The sequence below is a fragment of the Dermacentor variabilis genome, chromosome 8 (assembly GCF_050947875.1).
Source record: "Dermacentor variabilis isolate Ectoservices chromosome 8, ASM5094787v1, whole genome shotgun sequence".
Taxonomy (NCBI): Eukaryota; Metazoa; Arthropoda; class Arachnida; order Ixodida; family Ixodidae; genus Dermacentor; species Dermacentor variabilis.
The window spans coordinates 37232132-37251880 of NC_134575.1; the positions used below are offsets into that span (position 1 = coordinate 37232132).

At 51.2% G+C, this 19749-nt stretch overlaps 2 protein-coding genes across 3 annotated transcripts in view; one reads left to right on the forward strand and one right to left on the reverse strand.

The window, feature by feature from the left end:
• The window catches only part of Ca-alpha1T (Ca[2+]-channel protein alpha[[1]] subunit T), a 397067-nt gene that overhangs the window by 261928 nt on the left and 115390 nt on the right, over positions 1 to 19749 (reverse strand). The gene's annotated exons all lie outside the window — the stretch shown is intronic.
• On the forward strand, positions 4689 to 9932 carry LOC142590038 (glycogen synthase kinase-3-like). The gene is made up of 3 exons (XM_075701867.1): positions 4689 to 5085; positions 7924 to 8310; positions 9221 to 9932. Exons 1-3 carry the CDS (start codon positions 4972 to 4974, stop codon positions 9923 to 9925), a joined length of 1206 nt encoding a protein of 401 aa, XP_075557982.1. The 5' UTR covers positions 4689 to 4971; the 3' UTR covers positions 9926 to 9932.

Consider the following 19749-nt stretch of genomic DNA (forward strand, 5'->3'; position numbering starts at 1 on the left):
CCTGCGAGCGCGCGCGCGTGGTCTGACGCTGCGCATTTCAATGTGGGATCGATTATACCGCCTCCCCCCCCCCTCCGCTGGAGTTCACGCGCATCGTCCAAGTGTCCGTTGGCGGCGTGAAATACGCCCGATAGGGGAAGGATCGACTCCTTCGGATTGCGCAACGTTGCTGCCCTTTTCTTTTTTTCTTTCTCTACGACGTAGGAGTGATGAGGCGTAAGGGTTTGATAGAATGTGTAATCTGCATTTATTAAGAACCTTCTGGGAGGTCTATGGTGGCGAAATTTGAACGATGGTGAAAGAAAGTAGAGAAGAGGTTAACGACCTCGCAACTGTGGCGATGCGTTGGTAAGTGGTATGCGTAACCGAAAGCGACAGTAAGACGGTACTGCGATTAAAGAGCAAAAGTCGGCAGCTGGAGTTCTGGATAAGATCAAAAAGAGTGGAGAAGTTGGGTAGGTCGAATGGTCAGTGGAAGGGACAGCAAGTGGTCAGTTTCAGCGATGCCATAGGAAAAGTGGTTTTACGAATCCTTTAGCTCTTCTGATTAGTTTTTCTTTTTTTTTTGCAATCAGTTGACTTTCCGTAGAAATGTTACTGAATCGTCACGCCTGCGATTTTTAAGGGCAGAACAAATGTCGAAGGTAAGCAATCTTTACAAGGCGGCTGAGAATTGGGTATAATGATGTATATAGATATGGCCACTCATGAAAATTATTGTGTTAGTTGAAGTCCGTTCTTGATTTTCTGTGGCGTCAATGCATGGATACTCCATAGAAACCGTGCGACGTAATGGAGATATAGGTTCTGTCGACGAATGTTCCTATAGAATTTCTACAAACAATGCATTCAGAAGATTCAGAACAATAAAGAGACAAAAGAAAAAAGCCTCGTAGGCGACTGTAGTCTGTTAATAGCCTGTAGTATTTGCTGTGACCAGGATAGGTCTGCAAGAAGAAAGTTGTGCAGTCTACGAGTAGTCCGTAGACAGTCTACAGAATCAAAATGAGTTTCCGTAAGGTATAGCCTGACACCAGTAGATCAAAGAAAACGGTTTTCTAAAGGACCTTAGTCTGTAGGTAAGCTACCTATAGCTATCACCAGAGCGGCAAGTCTACAAGAAAGCAAATCAGTCTGTGAAAAGTCCTTAGATATTTCACAGACTGCGAAGACGTGTTTTCTTAAAAGGATACACAGCATACTTTTACAGCGTTGTTACAAAAATTTTTACTGTCTTTCTGGTCAGTTTTGGTTGCGTTCACTGTACTTTTCCTCTTGGGATGCAACTGATTATAAGACAATTTTTTGTAAATGTAGCGTGAAAGGCTAAGCCGGTTTTTATCACCGCTGTCGCCGTTTCCTCAAGGACCTTCTTTCTATTCGTCGAGGCCTTTGCCGGTTCCTTCGGAGATATCCCCAGCGCAACCTGGTGCCGTATCGATCCCTTTCGATTGGGCGCTGGCACGATACAAGAGGCGAGGCGGAGAGAGCGCGGGCGATTTACTCCCACGACGGCCTTGTTTGGCAGCCACCCCTTATCTGAGAGACTTTGTGTCGGCGAGCTCTTGAAAAGGCAGCCCTCGACTTCCGCACACCGCAAACCGCCTAATGGTCTTTTAAAGAGGCACCCCTCAATTGCCCTCCCTCGCTTCTTCCGGCTTCTATTGCGTTCTTCAACGCGCCGCCTTTACGCGCACTAACACTTCCTTTTCTTAGGTGTGCATTTACCGTTTCCAGTTTTTTTTTTCTGCCTTCTGCACTCTTGCAGAAGGCAAGGAATCTTGTTGAGCACGCTGTCGTCTGCAACGCGCCTTACGCACACTAACACTTTATTCGTGTACGCCTTTTCTTCCTTACCTTGTGCTCGTCTGCCTTCTGCTGTATTGCAAAAGGCAGGAAGGCAAAGTCGAGCGCTCTCTCGTCTGCTGCGCGCTCAAAGGAGGAAGCCCTTGCTCTGCTCTACTACGCGGTTTTTACCGCGGCGGTATGCTTCAGTAGACTCGTCCTCGCAACGAGAGTCCCCTAAAATGCCGCGTTGCAAAATAGAGGCTCTTGTATCGATTGTATCGCTTCTTTCTCGGTAGGTTTAATGACAAGCGAGTCGCGCTTGAGGGCACCGCAAAGTTCTCGGACTTGCAGATGAGGTGGCGCTGCCGTTTTATACGTAGCCAAAGTTTCATACGCACCATCAACAGCAACGACAGAGTACGAAGGCGAAGCATAGTGCCACATCGACTACTGAAAAGCTTTTGCACCCCTTCGTGCGCAAAACAACCAATTTGTTCGCTTCTGTGCTCTCGGTATAAAAGAACCAAAATCAAAGCAATAAAAAACGTGGGCAACGAATTCACCGTCCAGCTTCGTATGGGGACACGTAAGTAACAGAAAGTACGAATTTACGGCCTGACAACAGGACTCACGATACCGCAACATTGAATTCTATATAGAGGAGTGCGGACGATTAAAGAAATGGCAGTTTGGGCGACGCAACTGACAGACGATAGCAAAATTTTAGCCTTCCGCTTGAACTCCTCGGACGGCGTGTTTTAACCACACGCGGGCGCGATACGACGACTCTGCGCATGCGCGCGAAGCAACCGCGGCTGCGCAGAAGGAACAGCGCCCCGGCAGCTACCAGGCGCCCGACGACGCTGGCATGACGAGGAAGAGCGTCGCCAGGGGCCGCTGCATGTAGACGTCGCGCCTCGGCGGCGAACGCGGCGAGACCGTCGGTCGGCGTCCAGTGAAGTATGTTAGATAGCGCCAGCAGTGACGTTTCAGCAGTCCGTTCCTCTCATGCTATAGTGCATACACACGGCGGACACATAGGAACGATAGAGTGCTCACAGTATGCGCGCGCGCAACGCCCATAGCAGTAGAAGGTTGAGCGTCGACTTGGTCAGGCCAGATCAGTTTAAAGCGTTGACGGCGCATTCCCTTATCTTCATCGTTTCTGCAACAAAATGCCCTGCGCCGTGCGTGGAGAACAGACAGCGGAGAAAGGTACGGAGACATTAAGATAACAAAATAGACTGGAGCTTGTACGGACATGTGATGCGTACGGCCGATAACCGGTGGACCATAAGAGTTACAGCGAATGGGTGCCAATGGAAGGGAAGCGCAGTTGAGGACGGTAGAAAAAAAAATTAGGTGGGGTGATGAAACGGGGAAGAATTGCAGGCGCAAGTTGGAATCAGCTAGGTAAAGACAGAAGGGCTAATTGGAAATCGCTGGGAGATTGGCTTCGCCCTCGGGGGGGGGGGGGGGTAGGCAATAGGCATAAGGTTATGCTGCTGCCGCTGCTGCTGCTGATGACGATGATGGCAAATGAACATGTGAAATTGAGCGCCGGCGGACAGGAGCACAGTATACAAGCGGCACACTGCAGCACAAACGAAACGCCATTTAAAACTTGTTTCGATATTGCCATTTCATTGCAACGAATTGTCTTTGCGAACCAGATTTAAAGCACATGTTCAATCGTAGACCAGAGCGTGGACCAACGCGTCAGGGGAATTATCGAATCCAAGGTGATGAGGCAGTTAGGTAGTGATTGAGTCAGCATGCATTCCCATTTCTCTATCAAGCAAGTAAATTGATTACATTGAAGATATGCACACTGAAAGTGCGCATACCATGTCTTGCGCATTTAGCGTTCGTTTTCTGTTTAATGTAAACAATTAGCTCAAAGCAGCCCTTTATTTATCCTGTTGTTTATTCTTGGTGTTCCTGCTTGTCAACGCTAAAACAATTTCATGAAATAGCGTTAGAAGAACTAGCCCAAACCACCACCTTAGATGAAGAAGACTGTGGTAAAGGCTGCTGTGACGTAGCTTGGAGAGCTCTCAGCCCCCTATAACTCTGTTACTAAGGTAGCACTGCGTAATGAATAACGGGTAATCTAATACAGATAACAGGAGTCTAAAATCATAACGTTATATGAAGTGACGTTCACGACACCATCTGCTATCGGCTGTCTAGAGGCAGGAGCTTTCACGGTCCGCAACGGTGCAACGTCGCATGCTTGGCATAGCCTGACACGGTCGAGGACGCCAGCGCCATGTCGAATTCGTCATCCTGTCAGCTGTGATTAGCTCACAGTTGGCTGCTGCGCCCTCTGTGATTGGCTTAGAATACAGACATCGGGGTACGTGAGTGTCAGGAATAGACCCCCCCCCCCCCAGGCAAGCCTTCACATATGGAGTTCACGCAAGTTACGAAACAGGCAGGCGCTCGCCGTTCCCGCAGTCGTCACGTCAAAAGGACGTCTCTCACCAGAGTCACCACCAGGTGACTCTTCCAGCATCAGAAAGCAGCTGTCACGCTAGCGTTTCGACTCGAGACTACTGGAAGAGCTTCAGAGCCTCTGTATCGTAGCATGACGGCGAAATGCCCTCAGCTGTCCCCATCAGACCGGCGACAGACGGCCAGCCATGGCCACGGGACAGGCGAGACAGTCACACACACAAAAAAAAAGGAGAGTCGGCGGTGGCCTAGCGTCAAAACACAGTTCTTTAGTACCACGCTTTACTATACAAATTTAGTTTTTCTAATGCTAAACATACGGAAAACCGCCTGCTTCTTGGCCAATCCCCCGTAGTGGGTATGCGCCCGTGTGTGGGGCCACAAGACAAATCCAAAGCCGCAGCCCGAGCGGCGCTGGCCTCGCGCCCAGGGCCGCGCGCATCGGCGGCTGGTCCGCTGCATCGAAGAAGATTGGCCGAGCAAAACAAAAAAACAAAAACCCGCGCCAGAGGTCACGACGACGAAGCAGCTGGAGACGTCGGCGCCGCGTCATGTGCCCGCCGGTAGCGCTCGGTGCCCTGGTCGCCTCCTGAGGAGCCGAGCGGCGCCCATGAGGCCCTAGCGCCGGGGCCTCGCCACCGTGCATCCTGCGTCAGCGGCAGGGTCGAGCTCAGCGACGCGGACCAAACAAGGCCGAGCACGCCAGCCACGGAGTCATTCGCGGGCATGGCGAGAAAGCTGACCGCTTTCTCCACGACGGGTGCCAACAACCCCAGCGGTGGCGGATACTACCACCTGCCAATCACCGACATTGTGATCACCAAGCGCGACGGGCAGAAGGTGAGTTGCCTCTGCCGTGGCTGCCGGTTTCTTGCTTGAGCGATGCCTCTGGCGCTGGTGTGTAGCCGTGAAGGAGTCGCGGTGGTTTGACGGGACGTCCTAGGTTGACGTCCTTCCGTCGTGACCGGTTCAACGTACACGTGCGTTTAGAAAGACGAGCTGCGGGGAACTGTCAGCGAGTTGCTTGGCCCGCTGTTAACGTGTTCCCCGATTTGTCTCGCTTTCTTGGTATGTAAGCAGGCGCCGCAGTGTAGTTTAGCCATAAGAACATGGGAAGGATGGTTACTCCATCCTACAAAACTGAGCTGCGCGAACGACGCGGATGTGTTCCTTCACCTGGCAATCCGTTTTGTTGAGCGCTACATTGAGTAGCACGTGACCCTTTTGCGAGAATCACGAGGTAGACTGGTTCCGGTGCTAGGGTCATGAGCAATCGTGACCTTGATGTTCTGTGCCAGAGCATGTCTGTATGCGCACCCTGTTATGTTTCCCCTCACGTTACCGACGTACACCGTGGAGAGGAAACTGGTAATCTGAGCAGGCACCATCACACGTGCTTCAATCAGCTTCAAAGATCTTCAGTCAGCCAGGTGAAGGGAGCTGCTGCAATAGCTGGTTGATCTCCGTATTTTTGAACGTTACTCCATTCAGCACTCCACCTCGACTCAATGGATGGATGATATGAGTGTGGTGGCTAAAAGGGACGGTGTGACGGGTGCCGTGGGAGAGGAGCGCACAGATGCGATGAAAATTCTTGCCGCCGCTAGGGGTTCTCCGGGGCGCTGTAGTCGTCAGGGTGCGTATAGGGTTCGCAGCGCGGCGGCCGTACGCACGTTGAACCAGCGCACCAGTGTGCAATGTGTTGTCGGTATTGCAGAAGTGCACCGTTTTTACCGAACGCGTTACTTTGTTGCGCAAGCTTGGCAGAAGTTGGATGTAGTAGCGGCGTGGCCTTCGAAAGCAGGCACGTGTTTCGTACGTGGCTGAAAAATGAGTACAAATCGTGCGCGGCCGAAAAGAAAGTGTCGTTTCCTTTTTTTTGAGCTCCGAGGGATGCCCTGCGACGGAAGAAGTCTGCCCATGATGATATAAAACGGAGATACAAAGAACTCACGACGGCGACATTTGTGAACGTCGCTTCGAAGCAACCAGCGTTCATCGAAAAAAGAAAACACCTATCAAAAGAAAAAGAAACAAAATGTAAAAGAAAGGTAGAACGAAACCACTGCACCACGCAGCTTATCACTTAATCGCATAATCTATGCGTGATAATTCTCATTTCTGCGGCGCAGCTATGCAGGCCTGATTGAAACAACTTGAGCTTGCCATTTTTTTTATATGATACCCTTATTTTGTTTGCTCGTCATATGGCCTGCGTGGTACAAAACGATATTTGTCGCACAGCATTGCGAAATAGGACTATGGATTTACGAAATTCTTTAAGGCACACCGTGTGTCAGACATTCGCGACGTCACGTCACCGACACATCAGAAACACAACGCGCTCCCTCCGGCTGTCATTGCGCCGCTTCTAGCTGTTTTCCCGCGCACATGCAAGACCTGGCGAATGGCTGAAAAGCAGGTACGTGCGCAATGTATGGGAAAAAATTATAAACTCGCAGAGAAAACGAGAATAGGTAGCCCGCATTCGGCTGTAGCTGCGCCTACACGTATGCACCGCCGCATCGGCTGAACGTGCTCTCGGCGCATACAGCGCCCCCTAACAGGAACACCACGTTTCGTCGCCATCTTGCGCAGCTCCTCTCTCCCGCCCGCCACACTGCATCTTCTATCTGCCATCCTAGAGCGCCTCCTTTGAAACGGGGCGGTGGAGTTGCGCCACCAAGCTCTTTTTTATCATTATTTTCTTAATGTCTTGCCCATCCTTTTTTTTAAACAAACGAAAAATTGCCGGCATCAGTGTATGGATGGACGGTTGGACGGGTGGACGCTATGAGCGTCCCCTTTGTAACGGGCCGGTGAGTAGCCCCAGGAGGCTCTTGTTATTATATTGTCCAATGTCCAACCTATGTTAAAAAGAAAAAAGAAAAAAAGAACCCCTCGATGAATTCCCATAACCGAACTTTGCGAACCCCTATTGTGAACTTTGTTTTTGCACGCCTCCGTTGTTTGTCGTTTCCCCTCGAAGCTAGAAAACAGCGCGATCCTTCGAGAGAAGTAGTCACTGTGCTTCACGACGATCCACGGCAACTCTTCGAGACACGCACTGTCCTCATCAGTCGAAGGGCGACGTTGTACTCAGCTCGATGGAGTGGAGCAAGAGCTTTCGAGTCTCGAGGGTCGTTTGAGAATACGGGGCTGAATCGCGGCACTCCCCTGCTTTGCACAACCCAGCTCTCGGAGTGTTTGTCATACCTTCTGTAGCGTTACTTTTATGTGTTTTCGTCAAGTTACTGTGTACGAAGACGCGCGCGTTTTCCCTGCACATCGCGAAAAATACTGTTTAGTTGCGCCTATACCGATGCTCGGTTCTGGCTCAAATTTCGCTGTTTTCGAAGACCGAATCTTGCTAGTTCGGATCGCCGCTCGCGCTTCGTCTGCTACCGTCGCTATCGCAAGATATCTGGAAATGACGAAACGTGCCCCATTATGCGCATGCGCAATGGCTTACACTCCGTCTGTCGAAGGAAGCAGACGACTCACGAGCCCGAACAGGGAGAGTGCACGCGCCAAACCTTCAAACAGCGACAAAGCGCCACTTCAGTCGCCCGCACCGAGCGGCTAGGGTTGCCGCGATCACGGTCATAAGATCTCGTGACTGCGTACGTTCCTATAGCATTTTTGACACAAGTCAGCTGCGCACGCTGTCGGCCGCAGGTGAAGACGGTGCAAGTGGTTCGGTCCGACGGGCCCGACGACGAGCTGATCGAGATGTCGTACATCAGCACTAAGGTGATCGGCAAGGGAACCTTCGGCGTCGTCCAGCAGATCAAGCTCGTCGACACGGGGGAAGTGTACGCCGTCAAGTGGGTGCGCCAGGACCGCAAGTTCAAGAACCGCGAGCTGCAGATCATCCGGTCGCTCGCCCATCCCAACATCACGCGGCTGTGCTACTTCTTCTGCACGCTGGACAAGAACAAGGACACGGTCTACCTCAACCTCATCATGGAGTACATCCCGGAGACCGTCCACAGGGTCATCATGCACTACAGCCGGAACAAGCACACCTTCCCGCTCTTCTTCATCAAGCTCTACATGTACCAGGTACACCACCGGCCGTGGTGGCTTCGGCGTTTGTGCTAATTGAGTTCGAGGTCGAGGGTTTGATACCCGGCCGGCGCCGTCTGTAACTAGCCACCATAAAAAGTGCTCGCGATTTGAGTGAGCTGGGCTTTAAACTACATCCGGTGATCGAACCTTAGCCGATAAAACCCCACACGTCAGTCAGTCTATGATGCACCAGGCAAGCGCGGCACCTTTGGCGTGACAAGGTCGGCAATTCAGGTATGTGACAGTACGGCGTGGACATTTTTGGAACTGGGTCGTCTGGACCGTAAAAGACGGTGGTCCCTTCATTCACGTTCTCGTGTTCATCATCCGCTGTGGAAAGTTGCTTAAGCCTAAAACTCGGCAGGGTAAATTTATTGCGGTGAAATTATTGGTATAAACAGTAGACGCAGAAATCACCCGCGAAACATGTGTACAAATTCTCGCGGAGGCCTCAGTTCGCTAATTTACTTCATGAATGAAACATAACGACGCTACGTTGAGGGTCTTTGTGTTCAAAATCAAGCAGTAGGCTGACCGTACGCCAACACAGGGACACATGGCAACGCCTGTCATGCTTAGTCGACTCCAATTTCTTCAGAAAACTAGGGTTCGGTGTCTTAGGCAAACTCATCATAGACTGCGGCTAGCTGCCACTCCGCCTTCACTGATTCGACGTATTACGCGAATGTTGATAAGGACAGTCCTCCCATCTTGTCGCAGCGGCAATTCTCGCTGTTCAAATCGTACAATGCAAGGCAGATTAGTGAAATCGCTTATCCATCTTGATGTTGACAGTTTCCCGGGTATTCAAATTTATTTTGGAATGTCAAAAAGAAAGAAAAATACATTTTGTTTTCTCAACTTCCTTTTTGTTTTCCTTCTGCCCGACATTCGCGCATCGCAGGTCCTTCGGGGCCTGGCGTACATCCACATGCTCGGCATCTGTCACCGGGACATCAAGCCGCAGAACCTGCTCTGCGACCCGGACAAGTGCGTGGTCAAGGTGTGCGACTTCGGCTCGGCCAAGATCCTCATCAAGGACGAGCCGAACGTGGCGTACATCTGCTCGCGCTACTACCGGGCGCCCGAGCTCATCCTGGGCGCCACCGAGTACACCACCATGGTGGACGTCTGGTCGGCGGGATGCGTGCTCGCCGAGTTCTTCATCGCGAGGCCCGTCTTTCCCGGAGACAGCAACCTGGACCAGTTTTCCGAGATCATGCGCATCCTGGGCACGCCCACCGAGGAGCAGGTGCTGCAGATGAACCCGAACTGGACCGAGTGCCGTTTTCCCAAGCGCAAGTCGGTGCCCTGGGAGAAAGTGCTCGAGGGCAAAGGGACGCCCAAGGCCATCGACCTGCTCGCCAGGCTCCTGGACTACGTGCCCAGCAAGCGCATCACGTGTTTCGACGGCATGGCGCACGGCTTCTTCGACGACCTGCGCGCGACCGGGGCCACGCTGCCGGACGGCGGTCCGCTGCCGCCCCTGTTCAACTTTTCGGCCGAGGAGCTCCAGGTGAACCCGTCCATCAACCACCTGCTGCGACCCCAACAGACCGGCACGGCCAGTAACGCGATGTCCAGAAAGGGCTCGTTAGCGAAGAAGTGACACAACCTGCCCCGCTCTCAAGTTTATCTTTTTTTTTTTTGAGGATCGGGTTTCTTTCACGACGGCCATTCTCCTGTCCTGCACGCGAACGCATCGACATCGCCGATGGCTTTCACGTTCCAAGAACCAGCGGGCCCGAACCAATCGACCCTTTATTTATACATTTTAGTGTTCTCATGTGTCATGGTGCGGCTTTTGCCGCTTCTCCTTTTTAACTGGCCCGGTGGCATATAGTTACCGGGTGTTTTGATGACAAAGAGAGAAAAAATGTAAGAAAAAAAAAGAACGCAGCAGCCGGCTGACGGGCATTGGTGAGTCTGTCTGTGTGTAGGCGTCAGTAGGACGACCGCAATGTCGGACAGCTGACCGTAACCGCCGAGCACCGCCGTTCTTGTGTACAAACGCATTCTCAATCATCCCCATAGCGCCCCGCATATGGTTGCGACGCGGCGTCTAAGTGCCATGTAGAGTGCATTCGGCATATGTCGTCATTATCTAACCGGAAGTGTGACGTATATTATGCAGTACCCTGCGCTGGTGCCATGAAACGCATAGAGCGTTGAGTGCGGCTGCACCGTTCTCCTTATCCTCTCCGCTCATTCTATTCATGGTGGAAATGCTTAGATGTGAAGGAATAAACGCCTTTTCTTTTTTCGCGAGCAAGAATTTTACGCGCCTCACGTGGATTTCGCATCTGGCGATGTTTAGTGATCCGTGGGCTAACTCGCGAGTGTGACAAAGCGTAGTACGTCAACGTCAGCAGTTGGCTGGAATAAAGCTCGTGCAAGAGAACTACAATGCACGGCGACACCGACGCGTAAATGGCATCGTGTGTCTCTGTGTCCCTGCAGTGTTTCCTGCCTTAGTCTATACTCTTTCGTGCGTGTTGTCGCAAAGTCGAGTCGAAGCAAGTCGTAGCCTGCCGGCGCGCTGTGATTGGACTCCGCCCCCAAGGCGGGGTCGATTCGGGTCGACTGGCTATCGATCGGTCGACAGGGCCTAAAAGCTAACTGCGACGAAATCTCACCCGAGTTTAATTTCTTAAAAATGGACAGGTAGAACGTAAAAATGAACATTGGAATGTGGTAGGTAATAGCAGTATTAACTTCGGGTGAGATATACACTTTTGCTTAAGGACAACAGAGTTAGCTGCGTAAGCGGTTGTAGCCTGAAACACCATTCGTTGCGTTACAGGTGACCCCGTGCTGCGATAGTTAGCGGTAGTAGTGATCCACTGTAATCGTCTGTCGATGCTCTCTCGCTGTTTATTCCTTCTGCTCCCCCGTTTGCCACTGTAGAATATGAAACCGGACGTTCCCTTCTGGTTAGCCTTACCTGCCTTTCGCCTGGTTTTCCCTCTCTCGTGTCTTCTCTTTGGTTAAATTATGCGTCACATGATGTCGCCACCAGGGCCACCGTACACAGATCCTCTAAGCCGGCATTCGGCGATTGGTCATACGTTTACGAACGTATAAAAGAAACTCTACATGTAATGACACTTTTTCGCCTTTATATACCATGCTGCAAGCGTCCTGGAAGTTGTGTAATTCCTAGACGGTGTTGTAAACGACGCCGTTTTTTAAAGATACCATCGTCCTAGTTTATTTAGTTGAAACCAGATAGAGCCGCATAATTTTCCAACGTATAAGAGGGAGTGCGTTATGAGATCTGGGGGGGGGGGGCGGGAAGGAATGGTCAACGATGTGCAGCTGCAGGCAGTTGCCGGGGATAGGCTCGGGGCTGAATTGTTGAGTTGACGGGCGTGGTCGAATTCGCATTCCTGTTGCCTAGTTTTCTGAGCTAAGGTGCCCCTCTTTTAGTTCCATTGTTTGCCGTCATCTCGAGTCGTTGGAAACCAACGACCCAACAGTTGAGCCGCTGCAATGTAGTCGTATCCACACGCAGCATGCACCATGCTTACGAAGCAGGAGCGAGCAGGCCGTGTCTGGGTCCTGCGTCACATCCGGCGAGCTGTCATGGCGGCGCTCTTTTTCTCTTTTCAGTTTTTCGTGCCGCAAGTATGCTTGCTTGCAAGTTCTTTGCGATGCCCTCGTTTTCATATCAAGGCATAATGTTGCGCTGTGACTGCACTATCGCTACAAAATATTTTATAGCGAGACATTATGGTCGAATTTAGACCAGTTTTTTTTTTTCATGCCTGGTATGTGACCATTTTCGCGGGCCGATCCCGAAGGCAGTGCAGTCTACGACAGTGTATAACACAGTGACCTAGGACATTATGTGGTGCGCACAGTCGTTATTAAATGCCCAGATAGTGCTCAATGTTAACAGACCCTATAAAGCGCCGATGAAACATTGCGTAATCGCTTATTGCTTGACGCATCCGCTCTCGCATTCGGGGCACAGTGCACCTGGGTTCTTCCACGAGTGCACATTGACGTCAGCTTTGATGCACATGGGGTGCTTGTTCCTCCCAACTGGTGAATCTACCGGTGAAGCCACCAGTGATGCCAACGGCCAAGACACGGTCAAAACCACAATCAGTCAATTCATGTACATTGAGTGATGACGTCAGGTGATCTATTTGCGTATAATTGCACGGACACTAACAATGTAAAAATTTCATAATGATCTGTAACAATGCAACATCTACAAACATTTCATGTTCGAAAACTGCGTCGTGTGCTTCGTTTAAAAAAAGTTGCCAAGGGTCGTGAGTGCCCTTCAACTACCAAACAACATAACTGAACACAACTGGAGTTTTGTTCTTGCGGCGGCTAAATATTTTTTTCCCGCCATGCTATATTTTGCTGTAGTTGGTCTTTAAGTACTCTTCTATGTCCGTGCCACGCCGGTCCTTGTATCCTTGCGCACAGCAAAACCGGCGCGGATCGTTACCATGGCCTCCGAGATCAGGGAACACCACGCGCTGCGCCGATCTCGGAGGGTATTCAGTGACAATACCGCTCCTCCATGATTTTTTCTCCAAGGCGCCCTACAAGGCGGGCTGATGTTGGAACAGGAACACCGGACAGATGAAAAATTCCAGCAGGTTCCAACCGCAGTATCACTACTACGTAAAATATCCCCGAATGACGCAAGTCGCCGACGCCTCGTGATCACACCCCAGCCAGGCGCCGATGAGGCTCCGAGCTTGAAATCACAGCTCCTCGAAGCTTTTTCCGTCTTCACCTACTCATGTTTACACACACACACACACACACGCTTGCACACACGCACACACACACGCACGCACACACGCACACACACGCACACACACGCACGCACGCACACACACACACACACACACACACACACACACACACACACACACACACACACACACACACACACACACACGCATGTACAGACGCACACGGCGTCATTGCTTGACTGGCGTAACTAGCGGTGGGCTCGTTCGCCGCATTTTGCCACCACACCACCATCGCGAACGCATTATACGATGCAGCGAAACAAACGGAGCGTATGCGAGCGGGTGCCTTCTGGGCCACGTCTGGAGAAGAAAAGCGAAATTGCCGCGGAAGGAATAAGCGGTGGCAAGCCGGCGTGAAAGACGGAGAACCGCCAGTTGCTCCACCCGGTCGGTCAGTCGACGGCAGCGGCCCTTCGAGCGGTCGACGATTTGTTGCCCCGCTCCGAACGAAAGCAAGGAATCATTCATCACCATCTCTCTCTATCTCTCTCTCCCTCATATACCCTCCTATAGTGGGTGAGATGGCTGGATTCCTGACTGGATTCCTGCCGCGAGCGTGAGCCTTACAGCTGGCATCGTCGAGAGTCTCGAATCGAATGTGCTCCTTATTTTTTTTAAACTGCGGATGGGGGGCTCGCGGTAATATTTTTCCGGCTCCGTTGACGAGAAGGAGCAGTACACCCGCTTGCGGGTATACACAAGCGAGAAGCACGTTTCCAAGGGAAACGCGGGGCAACCGCCCTCAATGCTTTTCGGGAGCGTCGAAGTATTCGCGTCCCTCCTTCTCTCTCCTACTCGAATTTCTTCTCCTCTTACGCGCCATTCCTTCTTCTTGATCAAGGCGTTCTCTTCCTTCGAGACGCAAGATGAATTATGACTGAACCCTCTGGCCAATCGAAAATACAAGGACAAAAAAAGTAAAGGTTTCCCTGATGGCGTGCGCGAATAAGCACGTCGATGCCTATACATATACAATGACGAAGCAAAAAAATGTGATATAAATTTAGGTGAGGGGGAGAGGGTGGGGCGAGGGCTTCGCGGCACACTGCGCGAATCAACTCGCAAACGAACGAAGGAATGAAACGAGCGAAAGCACGAAACGCGCGCGCGGTCTCCGTCGCGCTGTCGTCGTTTTGTTTGATACCGGAAATCGAAACATTCCAGTTGTAAATGGCTTCCCCCCCCTTGCCGGCGGCCCAGTTCTCGGCTCATTTATTCCTGCCTAATGGTTTTTCTATGATACAGTTTAAACCGCCACCCCCTTTTTTCTCCTTCCCCTTCCCCACCTACCACTGCGCTCCGGCTTCAATCCGCTTCGCGTCGTATCCCTTATTAATGGCCTTCGCCCGGCGCGGTTCTTCCCTTTTTTACTCCCCACACGCGCTTATGCGACGCGGTTGATGCCTCTCCTCCCCGAATTCGAACCCTCTTTTCTTTCTTTTCCGCTCATTAAACGCCATCAGGGAAAAGCCCTCCCCACCTTTGCCTGAAATGAGCTGCCTGAGTTAACCGCGACGGTTGCCGTTTTGTGCGTGTTTGCTGCTACTTCTGCTGCCGGTGGCGGTAGTGGCGCCACCATCGCGTCACGTGCGCACCCTGGTGCGAAATGCAATGAGACAGCGGCGGAGAGAAGGATGGGGGAGGGAAGGAATTAACGTGGAGGTGATGGACGCCCGCCGACTCGTCTAACGGCGATGGAGACATCGAGCTCTGTGTAATTGCTGCGCCATAAAAAGAAAAAAAAGAGAGAGAAAAAAACTGCAGATATAGTAGCACAGCAGACGATGCGAAAGCGTGGGAGAGATAAAGGAGTGGCTTTCGTGGGACAAAGAGAGAGAAGCACGGCGGACCAAGAAGCAGCGAAATGTGAAAAAAAAAGTCACTACAAGGAGAGTTGTCTGCCGAAAAAGGTTAGACGCGTATGCAAGAGGAGGTTGCGAGGTTTGTCGTAGAACGGTAATAAATTTCTTTATCCACGGAAGCCATATATGCCGATCGCATAGCTTCCTCATTATGTGAAAGTGACTCGGCTCGGCTAAGGCGGTACGATCGGCTGTGGCTTGGCGCTTTACTCCGAAGTCATACGCAATGAACGAGTTCACGCTTCCCCAAATTTAGCCTTCACGGTCTTCGCGGAAGCGGTCATCTGGTTTCTTGTGAAATGCCGAGGGACGGCCGGTATGATGTAACCTGACGGCTCGCAGTACTGGGCCGGCTGTGTCGAAATGTGCAGCACAGTCAAGTAAGAACATGAAAAAAGAAAAAAGAGAAACGCCGTGCAAAAAGAAACGGTATAGGAACATTTGCGTCAGCACAAAGAAAGCAGGAAATATGCGCAGAAACCATCGGCAAAGATTGTCAATGTCAGCGAGCAACCAAGCGCTCCTAGCAGGCTATTCCCTTTCTTAAATGAATGATGCGCTTGAAGACGTTTACTTTTTTTGTAGTGAGGACCTTTGGGTACCGTTTGTTGTTTCGTTACGCAATTCCCCCAGAACAGACCGCTTAACCAACACGGGTGCAGTGGTATTGTTTTACTATACATATACACGTTAAGTCGATTCGTCACGTACGTGTCGTTTCCGGCGGCACGGAGCGCGTCGGCGTGAAGGGTGACTTCTTCCCTCCTCCTCCTCCGCCTCCTCCTCTCTCACAACCCAACCCTCTCCGGAAGCCGTCGCGGGGAGAGAGGGAGCGGCGTGTGTTAGAGCTACAGCGCATGCGCTTTCCCGAGTCAGGCTCCGCAGCGACATCTGTCGGAAGTTTCGCGCAGCCGCGACGATCTCGCAAGGACAGCACGTGCGTCTCGACGTTCAACAAGGCTAACGTCACGTTAAAAACGTCGGGTGAAAGTTAGCGCTGCCCTGGAGCGTCTCGAAGATCTCTAAAACAGTATGGCGCGTTTTGCGACGACGGATTCCGGCCATGCGCGGGAAGCCGCGGCCTCTTTGCATCGGCGCCTTTGTATCGGCGGTGTAATGCGCGACCACCACCACGAGAAGAAACGAAAGACCCAATGAAAGCGTCCTATTCGCCAGAAGAAAGAGACAAGAACAAACAAACAAACAAGGAAGCGGCGGACCTCGTTCTCTGTAGAGGCAAACGGACGGAATACAAAAAGAAGACGTCAGGGCCACAGAAGCGTCCGTCATGCGGTCGCAATAGTACCCACTTCTCGTCGTGCTGGTGACGGCGCGCGAGAACGTGGTCTCCGCGCGCAATAAATAGAGCCCGACCAGCGCCGAGGCGACGACAATGGAGAAACGGCGAAATAACCGAGTCGAGACGAGGCTATACACAGTGGGCTGGGCGCGCCCGGCCATTTCAATAATCGCCCTGTGCGTCGGAGTCTGCCACCGGGGGCGACTTCTCGCTTCGAACGAAAAAACGACCGAACGCGCGCTTTTTTATTTGTGAAGCCCTTCCAAGTGAAAAACAAAAACAAACAAACGACCGAACCAAATAAAATGCCGCGTGTCGCAATGCCAGGGCAATGCTAAGACAGCCTCCTCTCCATCTTCCTATCGCTCTCTTTCCACTAAAGTACAGAGGCAAAGGATAAAGAAATAATAAAAAGAAGAAAAGGCAGCCGGCAAGCTTATATTTTACGCTCATCCTTGTGCGACGTAAGCTGACCCAATGCCTTCGAAGAAAAATATGAGTGAGATGGAAAGAAAGAAAGAACGAAGAAAGAAACAAACAAAGGAAGGAAGGAAGAAATGCAAATTTAGTGTGACCGTGTGGCCTAGTTCCCAAATCCTTCCCCCTCGAATATGCATAATTAAATGATTGCAGGGAATGCGTTCAAGAGCTTATATTGAGCAAGTGAGATGAATATAAGCAACGATGTGTGTGTGTGAGAGAGAGAAAGGAAGAAACAAGAATGTTAGAGGGATGGGACTGTGGGGTCGGGGAGGGGGCGGTGCTGTCGGTTCGCCATCATCACACGAGCATAGTCGCGTATACACAAAAGGGCAAAGTGTCGCGCGAACGTTGTTCTGCCGACACGCGTTTCCTTTGGCTGCTTCGGCTTTCCCTCCCCCTCCTTTATTTCGCATAGCTTTTGTTTCGTGTGTGTTTGTTGTTTCGTTTCTCGGTTTTCTTTCTCTCGCTGCCATTCCGCGCTGCCCTCCTTGGCTGCCGCTGCAGCTTTGTCGCGCGCGCGTTTCTCGAAGCGGTTGCTGGCCCGACAGATGAGCGATGGCCTCTTTCTTTATTTCTTTTTCTTTTTTCTTTCTCTGGCGCGACATTCCCGACGACGAAGCGCGTGGCGACATCAAGGCGAGCTCCCGGCTCGCAAGCAATGCTTCTCGCCCGACCAGCCTGCGTTCCCGTTCCAGGCATCTCGTGAATATGCTACGAGCACAGAAAAAAAAAACTGCTGCGGGAATCGAAAATCGCGCGCGGGCCTCGAAAATCGCGCGCGGGCCTCACACACATGGCCTCTGCCATGTGTGTGCGATTCTAACGCCTTACGTAACCCTGCGCTGCTTATACAGTGTAAAATAGCTTACACACTTAAAAAACTGAATGAGGGTGTAAAAAGGGTTTCAGTTACAGACCGATCGGTTTACACCCTTATTTACTTTTAAGGGTGTAAACTGTTTTACAATGTATATGGGAATCTCGTGGCGGCAGCAACAGTGCAGCTGTGGAGACGGCGCACTCTTTGTCTGCTTCCCCCCCCCTTTCTCTCTCTCGCTCCCTCTGCGGCATTTTACCGTAATAACTGTTCGGAGGAGCGGGAGGATTTCGGTGGCTCCAGGCTGACTTAGCCTGGCGGCATTTTCGCCTGCAAATGTGCTCCGCCCTAGCGCCGCCTGGCGCCGTGGCGTAGGCAACCTAAGACACATACGTATATACCGTTATGTTCAGTCTGCACGAGCGCAATGCGTGGTTAGTTTGCAAGAAAGGGACAGTGCAAACGCAAAAAGAATGCAACTATTTTGTTCGTTGCTGGAATCCTATGGGGCGCAAGGACAGAGTAACGACCGGAGGGGTTTGGGGAGAGGGAGGGCGGGCGAAGCAGCGAGCGTATTTGTCGGGAGGCCGAGTACACCTTTTACGTGTGACCTACGTAGCTCCGCTTCCGATATGGCCAATGAGCGCCGCAGTTTCGGTTTCTTTATCCTTTTCAGGTTACGGGACTTCCGGCATTCTTGTTAATAGATGTCTGGCAGAAACTGTGTCGGCGTTCTTTTCTTTTTTTCTTTCTTTAGAGCAGTGGCCCTTGCGCGCAGTGCCGGGTGCTTCGCGTTGTGTGGTCTTTTACACTGTAAAATAATTTACACCCTTAAACGTGAAAAAGGGTGTAAACGTGCCTATAACTCACACCCTTAGGGTGTGATTTATATAACTGACACCCTAAGTGTGTCAGTTATAGACACATTTACACCCTTTTTCAATTTTAAGGGTGTAAATTATTTTACAGTGTACGCGCTTGCTCTACGTCGTCCTTGCGTTTTCTGTTTGCGCGGCCCTCCTGGGGACGTGCCGACGTCGTTACGGCGCCTCGCATTTTTTGATTGGTCGAACGTAACGCAGCGTTGAAAAAGAAACGGAGTACGCATTCGGCGCAGCACGAACGACTAGCGGCGTCTGCACGATCCGAGAGCTACGAAAAGGCCCAGTGCGGAGAATGCGCGACAAATGCAGCGACTTGCGAACATCGCAACCGCGTATGTATACATAGTGTGCAAGTAGTCCGGCGTATCATCGTCCCGAAGCGCAGCGCGATGCTAAAGAACGACAACACTCGCATTCTCGGTGAGTAAGAAATCGCTGTAGCCAACCTAATCACAGCAGAGGGAAACTTGTATGGGAACACACTATGCAGAACGCGCTATGCAGAACGCACTATGAACACGCTATGAACACACGCCTGTGACGACCGTCTGAGAGGCTCCACACGCACCGAAATCTTCTTACGCCAGAACTATTTGTTCGTAAGAGCAAAAGGCAAGAAGCACTTAAGAACGAAAAACCGTGAATTGGTGCCCCAGAGATGATAAAAAAATGGGGGATTAGATCCGATATGCCAACGCTTGCTTACAAGGCGTTATAAAAGTGTCGAGCATCATAATTAACGATGCACATCGCAGAACTGTCAATTGGTGGCCCGCAGATGATTTCTTTAAAATGGGGAATTGAATACGACACGCCAATACTTGCTTACAACGCCTCGTAACAGTTGTCGGGCATCATAATTAACGATGCATGTCGCAGAACTCTGAATTGGTGCCCCGCAGATGATTTTAAAAAAATAGGGGATTAAATACGACACGCCAATGCTTGCTTACAAGGCCTCGTAACAGTGCCGGGCATCATAATTAACTAGGCACATCTCAGATACAACGCTTACATGTAAAATCTCAAGAATTTAGCATTTGTTCTCGCGTTCCAGTCGTCGGACGGGTCCACCACGAACAACTTGGCGACGCTGCCATCAAACCAAGTAAACGATCAACCTACAGGTCTCATTTTTATTACTTCTCGCACACACTTTTGCCTCTGGGACACGTAATAAAACCGTTTGAATTGAACTTAAAATTACCATTTCCTGTGGTACTTTGGGAGGAGACGGAATGACCAAGTTTACGTGTCAAACGGTGATTTGCCGATTACATACTCGCCCGACTGTTTATATAGA

Coding starts and splice junctions, on each gene's coding strand:
- LOC142590038 (XM_075701867.1), top strand. CDS start 4,972: ATGGCGAGAAAGCTGACCGCTTTCTCCACGACGGGTGCCAACAACCCC. Junction 5,086..7,923: donor CCAAGCGCGACGGGCAGAAG/GTGAGTTGCCTC, acceptor TGTCGGCCGCAG/GTGAAGACGGTGCAAGTGGT. Junction 8,311..9,220: donor TCAAGCTCTACATGTACCAG/GTACACCACCGG, acceptor CGCGCATCGCAG/GTCCTTCGGGGCCTGGCGTA.